The sequence below is a fragment of the Lissotriton helveticus genome, chromosome 4_1 (genome assembly GCF_964261635.1).
Source record: "Lissotriton helveticus chromosome 4_1, aLisHel1.1, whole genome shotgun sequence".
Lineage (NCBI taxonomy): Eukaryota > Metazoa > Chordata > Amphibia > Caudata > Salamandridae > Lissotriton > Lissotriton helveticus.
This window is the reverse complement of record NC_136063.1, coordinates 1,027,875,086-1,027,888,735: the sequence shown is the minus strand read 5'-3', so window position 1 is coordinate 1,027,888,735 and position 13,650 is coordinate 1,027,875,086. Positions and strand designations below refer to the sequence as shown.

The 13,650-nt window shown below is 43.2% G+C and overlaps 1 protein-coding gene across 1 annotated transcript in view; it reads right to left on the bottom strand.

The window, feature by feature from the left end:
- Positions 1-409: 409 nt before the first annotated feature.
- The window catches only part of CFAP90 (cilia and flagella associated protein 90), a 194,782-nt gene continuing 181,541 nt past the window's right edge, over positions 410-13,650 (bottom strand). Inside the window, exon 3 of the mRNA XM_078685738.1 lies at positions 410-1,231. Coding sequence (XP_078541864.1) covers positions 1,052-1,231 — 180 coding nt within the window. The 3' untranslated portion in view covers positions 410-1,051. The remainder of the gene's footprint in view (positions 1,232-13,650) is intronic.

The window sequence follows — 13,650 nt, the reverse complement described above, 5'->3', positions numbered from 1 at the left end:
ACTATGCTGTCAATGTAACATGCTGGATGTACAACGGTTTTCTTCACAAAGTAAGATGTCCATGCATATAGGCTTTATTAAAGATGCATCAAAAATACTGGCCCTTCATCACAAGTGTCTTACTATGTACTATTTTGCTGTGTATGCCTTTGTTTGAACACTGTGTACGCCTTTTACCACCACTTATAATGCAAACTTCATCTTCTGACTTCTGTACATAACACTCTTCATATAGGGTTTGGTTCATCTTTACTAATGTAGGCTGTTCATCAAAGGGGCATACTCCCTTTTTCCATATTATTGTAGCCACAGATTGTGCTCCACTATGGTATTTTCTAGTATGGCCAGAAAACAACACACACAACATCACCGAAACATCACTAACAACTTTCAGTAACAAAACGGACTGTTGAGTTTGTGAATGTTGGTTTTCTTTTATTTTGTTATGCAAAGCAGTCCTGGCAAAAACCAGAGCTGTCCCTAACCAGACCTAAACAAATGTGTTATTTAATGATTGAAACCAGTGTCAGTGAGCCCTTTAAAACCATTAAGGTCATTAACGTTAATAGTCTTAAGTCAGGTACACTTTATTTGCAATTGGTAAAACGGGTCAAACTCATAAAACCACCAATGAAATCTGTTTTGGAAAATGAATCATAATGTTACGAGTTAAATTATTCCTTACTGTCTTGCTTAAATCTTACTTAGCATAGTACTTCCCTGGAAAAAATGTTTGCAAAAAATCAAAAAGTTGAGAAGCTGATTTATTGCTTATGAAAAGTCTTCACGCACTTTTATCAGTGCAGAATACACTGAATTTAATACTTTAGCATATGATGTTTGGTCATTCATAGATAGATAAACATACATTTAATTCAGTACATGCCAACAATGACAAGCTAAACAGTGGCGATTGTGTTATCCTAATCTGTGAGCTCTGATACAAAAATCCCAAAGCACAGGTTTACAGATAAACGTAGTATTTCCTTTAATTCATGACGGAATTGGTTGTTAGTACATCCTTTCCTTCTCAGAATCCAGGACCCATTCTTTAAGCAGGAACTATACCGCCATATCCATCTTCAACTGAGTTACTTATTCCATTTTTCCTGAAGAATTCTAAACCCACCAACCCAACTCTAACGTGTTCTCTGGTCACGTGATCCGACTGGTATTTCAAATGTCTCCCATACTCTGAAGACGCTAAAACAGGGACAGGTCTTCTCTCTTCCTGTGAATTGAAATATTCAAAATATTTGTCATTGTTCTCAGTGTGGTAAACACAATTTTGCAACACATTTTTTGTTTTTTAGTTCAAATATCTATTACTTTAGATAAAAAGAAATACATTTGCAATACGGTAGCAATACATAAAAATCAGAAGCAAATATCTAATAATGAATCAGAAGGGACTACATGACAAAGAACATCTGGACTGGGATAAAAAGATATCAAAGTTATCATATACAAATTATCAGATAAACGTCATGACAGATAACAGCTATTACAAATTCATCTACTATTAAGTATAAATCCCCGGAAGATGGGACAGATGGAACATCTACATATATCCCAGTAAAGTCGTGTGTGAGTTTGTATTGCTTGGTAAATAGGATACATCAGCAAGGGGAAAGAAGTGAAAAATGGGAAGAGAAAGAAAGAGAGAAAGAGGAAAGAATACTAGATGGAAGGAAGAAGGATGAGGTGGTAGGAGGGACATCTTCTACACCTATGAAAAATAAATTAAGAAACTGATTCAAAAGGATATTGAGGTACCAACCCCTGAGAATTATCCAAAGAACACCATACACTACTAGCAAATGAAGGCAAATAATGTTTCTTTTCAACATAAGTATGAGCTCCATGAAGATATGAAATCCACGTCCACCAGGTATGGTAAGACAGGAGATAAAAAGATTTTACTTCTGTGAGTAAAATTTTGACTGTAATGTATAAGATCAAATGTAAGAGCTCCAAATCCATACTGTCAAGAGGTAAAGGGGTATTTATAGCCCAAGGACCCAGCAAAATCATAGGTAAAAAGAGAACTATAGGTGTATTAAAGATTAATGATGAAGTTTTTGAATAGGGCCCCAAAAAGAGTCTAGCAGCATACATTCAAAGAACATATGTAGGCTTTCCTGTTTTCAGTTTCTATTTTTGGTGAATTCTTGTGGGGTTTTTTCAGTGTTTTCCAGTGACTTCAATACCTTAATAAAACAGTGGTTATCAGTGGTCACACATTTTCGCGCCACTTAAAACCACAGAAACAGTGTTTTTCGGGTGTTTATGAAACTTTTTGCTTTTATTATTGCTTGCTTTCTGCACTAATAGTGCATGTCATATACACAGTGAATGTACAGTGTTTAAGCAGTCCAAATACATTTAAAAAAATCAAACTTATTGTATTAGACCATACAATACTTCATCAGTGAGTCTTTGGTCATGTGCATGTGCATGCTGGTGCACATTTGCAAAACAGATTCCCAATTGGCCGATCGGCATGGTGTAAACTGGTTCCAGATTGCACTAGGGCATGTCTCTGTCGTTTGTTCACTGGGCCCTGAAAGCTGGGGCTACAATATTAAGCATACTATCCAGTTTAAAAACTAGTGTGGGTGCAGAAATGTCTGTGCAGAAAATGGGCCAGTTATTGGGGTCAAAATGTCTCACACCGCGAGCAGCAATGTCAACCCATTACCAAGTATGGAAGCAAAGTCTCAGTAATGCTGTAGATACGATAATGATTGACAGTCTGCATTATGTAAAACAGAAGAGTCCACCATAGGTGAAGAAGGCCAAAATCACAGTCAGATGTTCAGAACATCCACATAAAGTTACATAAAATAAATTAAATGTATTAACCTAATGCATCGTAGTCCTGGAAATGTGCAATGAATGTAGTTGTTGGGAACTCTCGAGCTAAGAAATGCTCTTCTAGCAATGCTCTAAGGAAAGATAAGTTTTGCTTTTGTTAAAACAAAGAAAGCATGTTGGGACATTCTAGGAAGAATAAGATTTTGATTTGGAAATACCTACAATATATGTGGCTTATCACTCCACATTCCACTATATTGAGAAGTGAAAAACCAAGGGATCAAAGTTAAAACATCCAGGTAACAACCTAAAAATAATCACCTTCATTTCTTGTCAATATTTAAGAACGCATGTTCATCATAAATTCTGGATGACAGAAATAATCGTGGGATACCAAAATGAAAGGAAGAGGTGTCTTATACGAATCCAATAAAAGCCTTGCAATTGTCAGGCTAAACATCGCATGCAAACTGACAAAAAAAAAAAGAAACACACTAGGTTGCACAAGAAAGTGCCTCAAAAGAGAATTCGTATATTCTGACATTGTGGGGTATAGCCTGAGGAAGAAGCATAGTCTCCATACTAATATACTGTAGATTATTTTTGCATCAGGTGAAATAACATGCTCGGTGAATTTCAGGTTTATACAGGATTACGTCTCCAGTAACCGACTACAACACAATGTGACAGGTGCCCATCCTGTTGTGAATGATTTTCAATATCCCCTCGACCCAGTTATAACTGGAAAACAGTTACTGAGCGATGGTGTGGCAAGTCTTTCCCACCGGTTTTGATGCACATTTCAATATTCCCCTCGCTCTGCAGTGACGGATATCCTCCACTCCCCCATGGGCTTCCAGGAAATGTCCCCTGGTGTTATGGGTCACATTCCATTACCAACCAGGTCTTTTGCAGCGTCAACCACCAGGTCACCGATGTGACTCTGGTGCAACAAGTGCTGCACAGTTTACAGTTAAAAATGTGCACATTTTTAGTCAGAATGAGGGCTACTTCTTATTTTCCGTTAAAAACCCAAAACTGGTTACGCTGGCATTAGGAATATGAACGAAAAACGCATGCGTGGGCTGCTGCGGGGATAGGAATTGGGGAGGAATTCTCCAAGAGGGTGTGGGGATCGCTGCAGGCGAAGAGTCCGAGAGTATAGCTCTACTCCCAAGATCGACCCTCCAGAGCTCAGCATGCAAGCAGCTCTCGGAGCACCAGCCTGAGTTCCTGCACAAAGAGAACATGTGTGCACCCCAGCCGAGGCGGCACTGTTTATCGAGCAGTTTACCCTGGGACTGAAATAGGGATTAGCAAAGTGATATGGATCCCTTGTGAACTCGAAGACAAAAAGAGACTCCCAGTGCACGAGTCATTGAAAGGAAACTTTCAGAATGATGAAGAAAGGATCACTTAAAACACTTTAAGCCAATGTTAATCCAGCTGCAATCAAAAGAAATCACAATGTTTACTGTGCAAAGTGTTGCGAAACTGAGGCGGGGTGGTGGGTGGGATTGGCAGTGAGAGTACAACAACATCCAGGCTGGGCAGATGAGGTGTCTGTTGGGACAGCTTTATCTCAACCACACCCTCCCCCCACATGAGCCAGGCTGGGGGCAGGTGTTGCTGTGGCCCTTGAGCCATTCACACACCCCCCTCCGCTCCCCCTCCCCCATGTGTCGGACAGGCCCATCAGCAGTTTCCCCCCTGACTCCTCCCCAAGCTACCACATTAATTCAGGCCGTATTTGGTGAGGAGGAAGAAATATGCATCGGCCCCAGTGTCATTTAGACCTTGGTGGAATGGGTGTGCCCTTGCTTAGGCACTGCTGTGATGCCACTTTTCGTAGTAACAATACTTCTTTACTTTGGGATTGCATGTAAACGTTTACGTCATTGGGCCCACCCTGATAGCTTAGATAGAGCCCCCTACCTAGACCAGATTAGGAGAAAGGCAGGCAGGGCATAGCTAGCGAGATACATCTGGCACCCAGGTTTCATTAAACAAGACTGGTCATCAACACCCCTACAAAATACCTTGTCTGTGCACTTCATTGTTCATTCTACTATAGGGCCTTTCTTCATAAGCGCAGTAAACACGTTTAAGATCACAACTCCGCCAGAAGTGCTAGGATTTACAAGTTTTATTTGCATTTTACTTCAATCCACGAGCATCCCCAACATACTTAAATGCACTCCATATTCCATTATTTTCAAAAGGTGTAGCCCTTGCTAAATTTACCTTTCTGTGTGTCTACGCATTTCACTGCTCGCTCGAGCTTCCTTTGTAGAGACTGATTACTTGGTCAGTTCTGTTGGATGAAGTAACAAGTACCCAAGGCACTGGGGTACCAGTAGTAGATGATAGTACCCCTTCCCTTCCCCCAATAATTTTCTATACCCCGCTGACTGGCTCAGAGAAGAGGCGACCCTGGCTTATCACCGCCAGTTGGATGCAGGAGCACTGGAGTAGCACATTGAAGTTTACATCTCTCCTCTGAGTGCATAGTCATTGTTCCGCGTGGAAGCTGAGCCCCCCGAGTCCTCCACCCCACCCCCGAGTACGCCCCCCCTCCCGTGGCTCCATTTTTGGTACAACCTGTGTGTGTTCTGCACACAACCGTGCTCTTGTGACAAGGCTGACTGCACAGGTTGATATGCTTGCAGCATGTATTCTTGATGGATGGGAACAGCTACACCTACGGCTCAAAATCAGAATTCATGCTATGTCCCAACTTTTGCGATATTGGCCTGGCAAACTCCCATTTTTGAACACCAGCAGGCAAAAATAAACTGTAAAGCGTTACGGGTTCCCAGAGTTATTGTTTTCCAGTTCCAGCTAGTGTTGCAACCAGTTCGGCTTTCTACCGATGCCTCAGCATTGTGTGATTCTGGGCAACTCACATAATCTGCTAAAGCCTTTAATAAAAAATTGATTTCATCTCGTGTAATATAATCGGCACATATGTAAATCGCTCCCAATGCCTTAGGGCCCAGATCACGCTGTATAAAACTACACAAAATATCTGGCGCTTGGCCATTCTAGGCCCTCCCTCAAGTCGATGGTACAGCTGGCTCACTATCTGGCAGCCTGCTGGGCCGCTCTGCATATTTGTGAGCAGAGGGGACGCGCAGAAGGAGAGGGTGAAAAGTGTGATTAAATAGCTCCCTTGCAGAGCTTACCTGCTGCGTTTTGGAGCACTCGTGGGCGTCGTCTCGTCATGACACCTTATGCATTGTGATGAGGTGTGAAGGGGCCATAGTCCGGACAGCAATGTAAATAAATGATCCCGCCCACCAACCTTGCTAAACCAATTTGTCGCCCCTAGTTTAATGGGGGTGACGTACATTGCCGTTAGTTTCTAAAGTGCAGTTTTCAGAACAGAACCAGTATGTTTGTACTGCTCTGGCGCCCTCAAGTGGCCAAGCGGCACAACAAATTTGAAAAATCAGTAACACTCGGTTTAAACCGGGTCCGCTGATTTTGAGTCGGTATGGTATTATCGGGCACAATCGGATTAAACCGAATTCCAGAAAGCATAAACATATGTTTGTAGGTGCCTGGTACTGAGTTACATTTCCAACAAAGATCTATCTCTCTTAATTTCAACTTGTATAAACCAGCAGGAGTCTAGTGTAAAAGATTCATAGTAAAGAATTTAGGGGCATATTTACAAGGGCTTTATCTCTGCTTTTTTGGCTTACAAAGCCAATAAAGCGGAGATAAAACCAGCGCCCTATTTGCAAGAGGGTGCGAGCATGCATAATCACATGTTAGCACCCTTTTTCCCAACGTCTCCCTTTGCATCTCCAATGAGATGCAAAGTGGGTATTACTGGGCGTACCCCGGATGGACTACCTTGCAAATATCGCTGATGTTTACATCGCGATATTTACAAGGCAGCCCACATGATTTTAGCACACATTAGATTTTGGCGAAAACTGCAGTTTTCACCAAAATCTAACATCTGCTAAAATCCTGACTTAGTCATCCCTAACATAGGGGGTGGATTATGCTGATACGACCCTGTGGCTCGTATCAGCAAGGTTATCACAGTTTTGCAGAGAACATCACTGGAAAACCAGCGATGTTCCCTGCAAAAGGGCGATAACCTCGCTATCTCTGGAGTTTTTATCGCCCTGGAGTAACGCATTGTTAATAACGTGCTACCAGGGCGATACATTCCATAGATAGCCATGCGATAATATAGTTATCGCTAAGCACGGCCAGCGATAATTATCGCTGGCCGTTGTTAATATGCTCCTTAGATTGAATCAGTGAAGGAGCAATTTTATTACAAAAAGATAATTTCCTAGATGCCAGGTATCATGTGAAATATGATTTAAAAAGTAATCCTCAAAACGGTGAGACCATTTATCAGAAGTAACTGTGGATTGTAAGGAGCAGATAAAAATGTATACATTTTAGAAGTGGTATGGCCTGAATGTACCCACATAGAAAGAAGTGAGACAGTAACGGAATCTGTATCAAGGGGTATCTTATAAAGTCCCACTTTTAACTTCAAAAATTCCATGTATTAGGATTATATTTTTTGGCTAAGAAGGAAAAAAGAAGAGGATCATGATTAGTATCATAAAGGTCTTTCATCATTCTGATGCTCTTGTGGGCCACCAAAAGGGCACTGTTGGGTTCAGTGTCAGTAACAAGCTTAGGATTAGACCATAAAGATGTCCATCTTGATTTATGAATAGGCTTCTAAACTTTCCGATCAATGTATTTCAACGCATTAACCGTATCTGATGTAATACGCTGAGAGTTTGCTTATGTAATTTGTGAGGGTTGAGCAAAGTAAGAGTGGAATAGAAAACACACAATTCTCGCTCTATATAAATCCATGGAGGTATAGCTTGGGGTACTAGTGAAAACCAAATTGCTCCCTGAGCCGCCAAGAAAGAAATCTGGTATAGATTACAATCTGGGAGGTTACATCTTCCCAATTTAGAGGGTTTCCTAAGATATTTGTAAGCAATTCTAGCTCTCTTATTCCATAAAAATCTTGAAGTGATTACATCACTCTCATGGAAGAAAGAAGAAGAAAGCTTTAAAGGTAGCATAGAGGACAAAAAATTAATGATTGGGGTTATCATCATTTAAAGACTTTGTAACCTGCCCATCAAGAAATGTATTCAGGAGACCAAGAGGACAACAGATCCTTCACTTTATTTATTATTTGGGATTCATTATAAGTAACAGTATCCAAAGTTCCCTCTAATTTTCTTTCTCTTTTGTTTTTAAATACTCCAATAGAATCTCGGTCACCACTCACTTTTGGGTCAGTACATCGTAAAAATAACAGACCATCAAACAACCGGACTGTGTAATACGTTAATGTCTTGATGATTGTGTCTCACATAGACTAAATAGCGATTCATCCTTAGCCTACCCCAGTATTAATGTGCGCTTTGATGCTAATCATGATTAAAAGCTCAAGTTCCTTTGTGTTAAAAAATGCTATGGTTGTCTTCCCGCATCATTTTAATAGTGCTAAGGTGCTCAGGAACAAGGCGGACCACCACATAATATAACAAACTGAACATAAGCACACTACCGACTATGCATTAAATCGAAATCGGTAAAAAGACTGTGGGCCATATGTATCAAGCTCCCCTTTTGCGATTCTGAATTTGCAATTTTTCGCGAATCGCAAATTCAGAATCGCAAAATGGTATGTATGTAAAAAATCGCTATTTTCATTGCGATGCCCCCAATAGCGATTCCTTAATAAAAAAATTGCAAATTTGCGATTCCTTAACGGAAAAAAATTCAATTTTGCACATTTCGCAAATTTGCTAATCGGAAACTCAGGTGCAGCTTGATGACATCACAGCCAGGAAGTGTGACTACCCATGCTGCACCTGAGTTTCTGAGCACAGTCAGAGAGAAGGAGTGGTGGAGAGGGAACTCTGCAGTGGTTAAAAGAATGGCAGACACTGGAGACATGGCCAGCCAGGACACACAGCAGCAGCAGCAGGGGAAAGGCCAGAGAAAAAGAAAGCAAAAGTTTTCAGAAGCAGAGTTGGAGGTGCTCATTCAAGAAATGGTGGTCAGCCATGAGCACCTATTTGGCAAAAGATCACTCCTGGTGCATGAGACACACAAGTGGCGTATATGGGCAGAAATCCAGCAGAAATTGAATGCTGTTGGTGTTACACACAGGAGTGTGGAAGACTTAAGAAAGCGCTGGTATGATATGCGCCAGCGCTCCAAGGAGAAGGTGTCTGCTGGTTTGGAGCAGGCCAGGAAGACCGGTGGAGGGACCTCCACAGCCACTGACTCCACACCTCTTGAGGAACTGGTGATGGGGACCCTGCTTCCTGAAAGCATAATGGCCGTGGCTGACCTAGACAGCTCCGACCACCCGGAACCAGGACAAGGTAAGAAGCATGCCATCACACCCCTGACACCCCCCAACCACCCCCACTCCCCAAGCAGCGACCCAGGGGCAGGACAAAACTAGTAGTCCAGTGCAGGTACACAAGCACACACTGCAATGCATTATGGGAGATATAGTCACATGCACGTTACAGTGGTGCATTTACACCCAGCCAGTCCCCAATAGCATGTGCACACCAGGAAAGCAAATACAAGACACATGTAATCCCAAACAGTGATATTTAATAATTGACAAGTGCAAGTCAGAACAGTAAATAAATTTGTGCATTTACGTCCACAGCACCATCTGGAACACAGCCAACAGGCAGTGGAAGACAGGGCAATTCCCCAAACAGAGAAGCAGCAGGGCAAGAGGAGGACACAGAGGAGGAGGACAGCCCAGTCAACAGGATGGCGATGTGCAACCTGAGCCAACACAGCCAGAGTGACAACACCATGCACGTGCTGATCCAATCCCAACAGTCCCAAACAGGCGCAGGTCTCGTACATCCAGCAGTGCTGCAGGTCCAGGGGATGGCACAGGGTTTGGCGGACTGTAGATGCACATGTTGCAGGTACAGCGCCTGCAGGCAAAAAATATAAAATCGTTACAGAGGGAAGTCAGGGCAGACTTCAGGGGCATGACGTGTGCCCTGGAGGCACTCTGCGCAGAACTTAAGACTGACCGTGCTGCTAGGCGCAGAGAGATGCAGCGCCTAGACCTGTACACTCTGCCACCAATTTTCTATCAAGGTGCAGCATCTGCATGCAGCGTGAGGTGGCACACAACAGCCAGGACATTGCAAGGGCACTGATCCAAATAACATCTGCAGTAGACGAGCTGCGGGCAGTTCGCACTACTGGGCCAGGAGTCCTGACTCCCACAGATGAGGATGCACAGTCAGGAAGGAGCAGCATCACCCCACCGCCCACCATGGATAGGCGCTGCAGTGGCCGTACCAGTAGGCCTAGTGGGCTAAGTGAGGAGGGCACTGTGCAACGCCAAACAGGGACTTCCTCACGACAACGCCGCATTTGAGGTGCACCAAATGTGACCACTGGATGGGTGCAGCTACCCACTTTACATGTACACTTGCTCCTGCTGAAAGACTTGCACTGTGACGTTAACATGTGATGGACATTGGGAGAGACATTGGGTGTCATTCAGGCTGTGTGACATCATTCATCAAAAGTTAAGGAATAAAACACAGTCTCACTAATGATATTTAGCATTGTGTCATATTTTCTTACCTAGAAATAGTTGCGTGTAATCTCATCTCGCCTCTGGCGCCCAGCAGCTGCACCAGCTACACCGGCTGGCATACGTCCTGGAGCAGGCCCCTCCACAGCTGATGAATCCGATTCACAGAGCTCCACCGGTGTGCCTTTCCTGCTGGTGATGTTGTGCAGCATGGCACATGCTACCACTATCTTGCAAAAGGTCTGGGGGTTGTATTGTAGTGCCCCTCCACTCTTGTGTAGGCATGTGACTCTGCTCTTGAGTATCCCGAATGTACGCTCAGTGGTGCCTCTGGTTGCTATGTGGGCGCTGTTGTACCGCCGCTCCCCAGCGTTGGCTGGATTCAGGTAGGGCGTCAGTATTGTGTCCCGGACCGCATACGCAGTCATCTGTGGGATGGGATGGGGTGGGTTGGATATGGTTAAACACTGCCCTGCACATGCTATCCTTAACAAGTGTGGCCTCTGTTCAAATGCATTTACCTAGTAAATATCCCTCGCCAAACTCCCCACTTGTGAGTATGGTGTATCCCACTGTGACGGAAGATGAAAGCATTGTGCGTGCTGCCTGGGTATTTAGCGACAGTGTCCGTGATGATGTGTTTGGCATCACACACCACCTGTATGTTCAGGGAATGGTAGGATTTGTGATTCCTGACCACATACTCATTCTGGGAGGGGGGGATATTACAGCATGTGTCCCATCTATGCATCCAATGACGTGGTAAATTGGGCTATTTGATAGAACTCCTGCTTGGTCTGGTCTAGTGCCTGTGGGGTGCTTGGGAAGTGAATGTGGTGATGCAGCCTCTGGACCATGGCATCAAGGAACGCGTGGAAAAAGCGTGAAAGTGCACTCTGTGACACCCCTCCTGCTGAGGCTATAACCCCTTGGAAACTACCTGATGCCAAGAAGTGCAGTGAGCACAGGACCTGGATGTGTGTGGGGATGGAGTGTGTCCTGCGTGTGGGGTGTTCAAGGAAGGGTTGGAGTTCCTCAATTAAATCAAGGATACTCTCTTCATCCAGTCTGTAGTGTGTATAGATGTCCTCAGTGCGCTGGAACATGGAAATGCGCACACGGAATATCCTCTCCTGGCGTCTCCTCCTCTGTGCAGCAGCTCTGAGTCGCAGCCTCCTGGCTATCACGTACAGCCCAGCCATTATGGAAAGAGTCTGTTGCATTCTGGGACTCCTTAAATAGTTTGCACCTGGTTACCACCTGCTCCTCCTTGGTGGTAATTGTGATTCTCTAAATTGCGATTTTCGTGAATTCGCAAATTGCGATTTTTTGTCATACATTCCATAGCAATTTCTTATTTAGCGATTTCCCGTTTGCGATTTTTGCTAACTGGGAAATCGCAAAATAAGGAATCGCTAAGGAATTCCCAGAATTCTGGGTCTCGCAACGTAAGGAATCGCTATTTTTGCGATTTCTCATTTTGCGATGCGATTTTGCTTCATACATTGGAAATAGCTAATTTTTATTCGCAAATGCTGTTTTTTGCGATTCGCAGCATTTGTGACTAAAAATTAGCTTGATACATATGGCCCTCTGTCTCTACTCTTGAAAGAACTTCGTTTACTGATCCTCAAAGAATGTTTCTACACAAAATTGCTAAATTATCACATAGTTGCCATACTATTTTGAATTACGATTGTAATTGTGCTTACAAAACATGTTTGTGCCTGCAGACTTGGATACTCTCTGACAATTTTTTGCCACAATCTGTGAAAATGTAAGAAATTGATGCTGATACACTGTCCAATTGGAACAATATAACTAGGTATTATATACTGATTTACCTCATTGCTCTATCATCAAGCATAATCTGACGCTGCATGATATCTTTTAACAAATGCATGTCATCGTTTTCTGGCTAAGTTTATAAAGCGCTTAGCCTTTACTTTGTCACCTTTATCATACTTACAATAACATGCAATATCCTTTATGCCAGCACCAATATCCTTGTGAATTGTAATTACTCCATTTTAAATAACTAGCTCTAGCTATGAACCATGGTAATGGACATTGGACTCAATGAGTCTCTTCCCTCTGCATTTGTTTTTCAGTTTAAATCACTGTTTATTAACAACTGTTTTTTCACTCATTTTAATCCTATTCTTTTGGCACTTACTGGATTAAGTGATACCACAAAACACGGCTTTTAATATTTTTCCTTCACCTTAACACTTGTCCAATGTAACCCTGCTTATCCCTTGGGAGCTATCTGCCCCAATAATTACACTTTTCCATTTGTCTCCTTTTTCAATCAACAGCCTGGAGAAAAAACTCCTGGCCCTACTGGCAACACAGGGCGAAACACGTGTCGGCTGTTCTTCCTTGCTTTGTACTTACTATGGAAAAATGACAAATGAGTGAAATGGATGAAACAAAGTGAAACATAGAAATAAAAAGAACTATCTTAACTCCAACTAGTTTGTACTGTGCTATCTTCAAAAAAATAAAAAAAGAATATTTACCCATTGATGGGGATGAACATATGTATTTGGAAAAGAGGAACGCGTGCTCACAACTTTCTCTCTACTGCTTTCTTTTGAGGCTGAAAAGGTCCAGAGCCTTGAGCGAAACTCCTCCAAAACACCAGGTATTCATGTCCAGACTCGGGATCTCTGGACCCTTTTCTCTTCTTCCACAATTATAAGTAACAGTATCCAATGTTCCCTCTAATTTTCTTTCTCTGTGTGCGGCAATAAAGGTGCTTTGTGCACTGCAGCTAAGACTGCGTGCACTGCAGATAAGCATATGTGGTGTGCAAGCTACCAAAATCAGTGGCATAGTAAGGGTGCCATGGGCCCCTAATTGGAAGAGGTGTGGCGCCGCGGCCAGGGCGACTGACCCTGGAATCTGGGGACCACGGTTCGATCCCCGGCTCCGGCGGCAGGTCAGCCCAGCACCATGTGACTCTGGGCAATAGCTCGCCTAATCTTCCCGACGGCCCCCCAGCGCCTAGAGACCCTTACGGGTGATTGTGCGCTTTACAAAGGTGGACTTATGCTGTAAAACCAATAAAAAAAGAACACCCCTAAACATGCACAGTCCTCTGGGTTGATATTAAAAGACACCCATTATTGGGGCACAAAGGGCTCCTTGCACCCCTGGGCATAGGTGCCACTGCATCTTGTGTCCTAATAATTCTACCTATAAATCCTCTCTATTTGCTATTTCCATGCCAC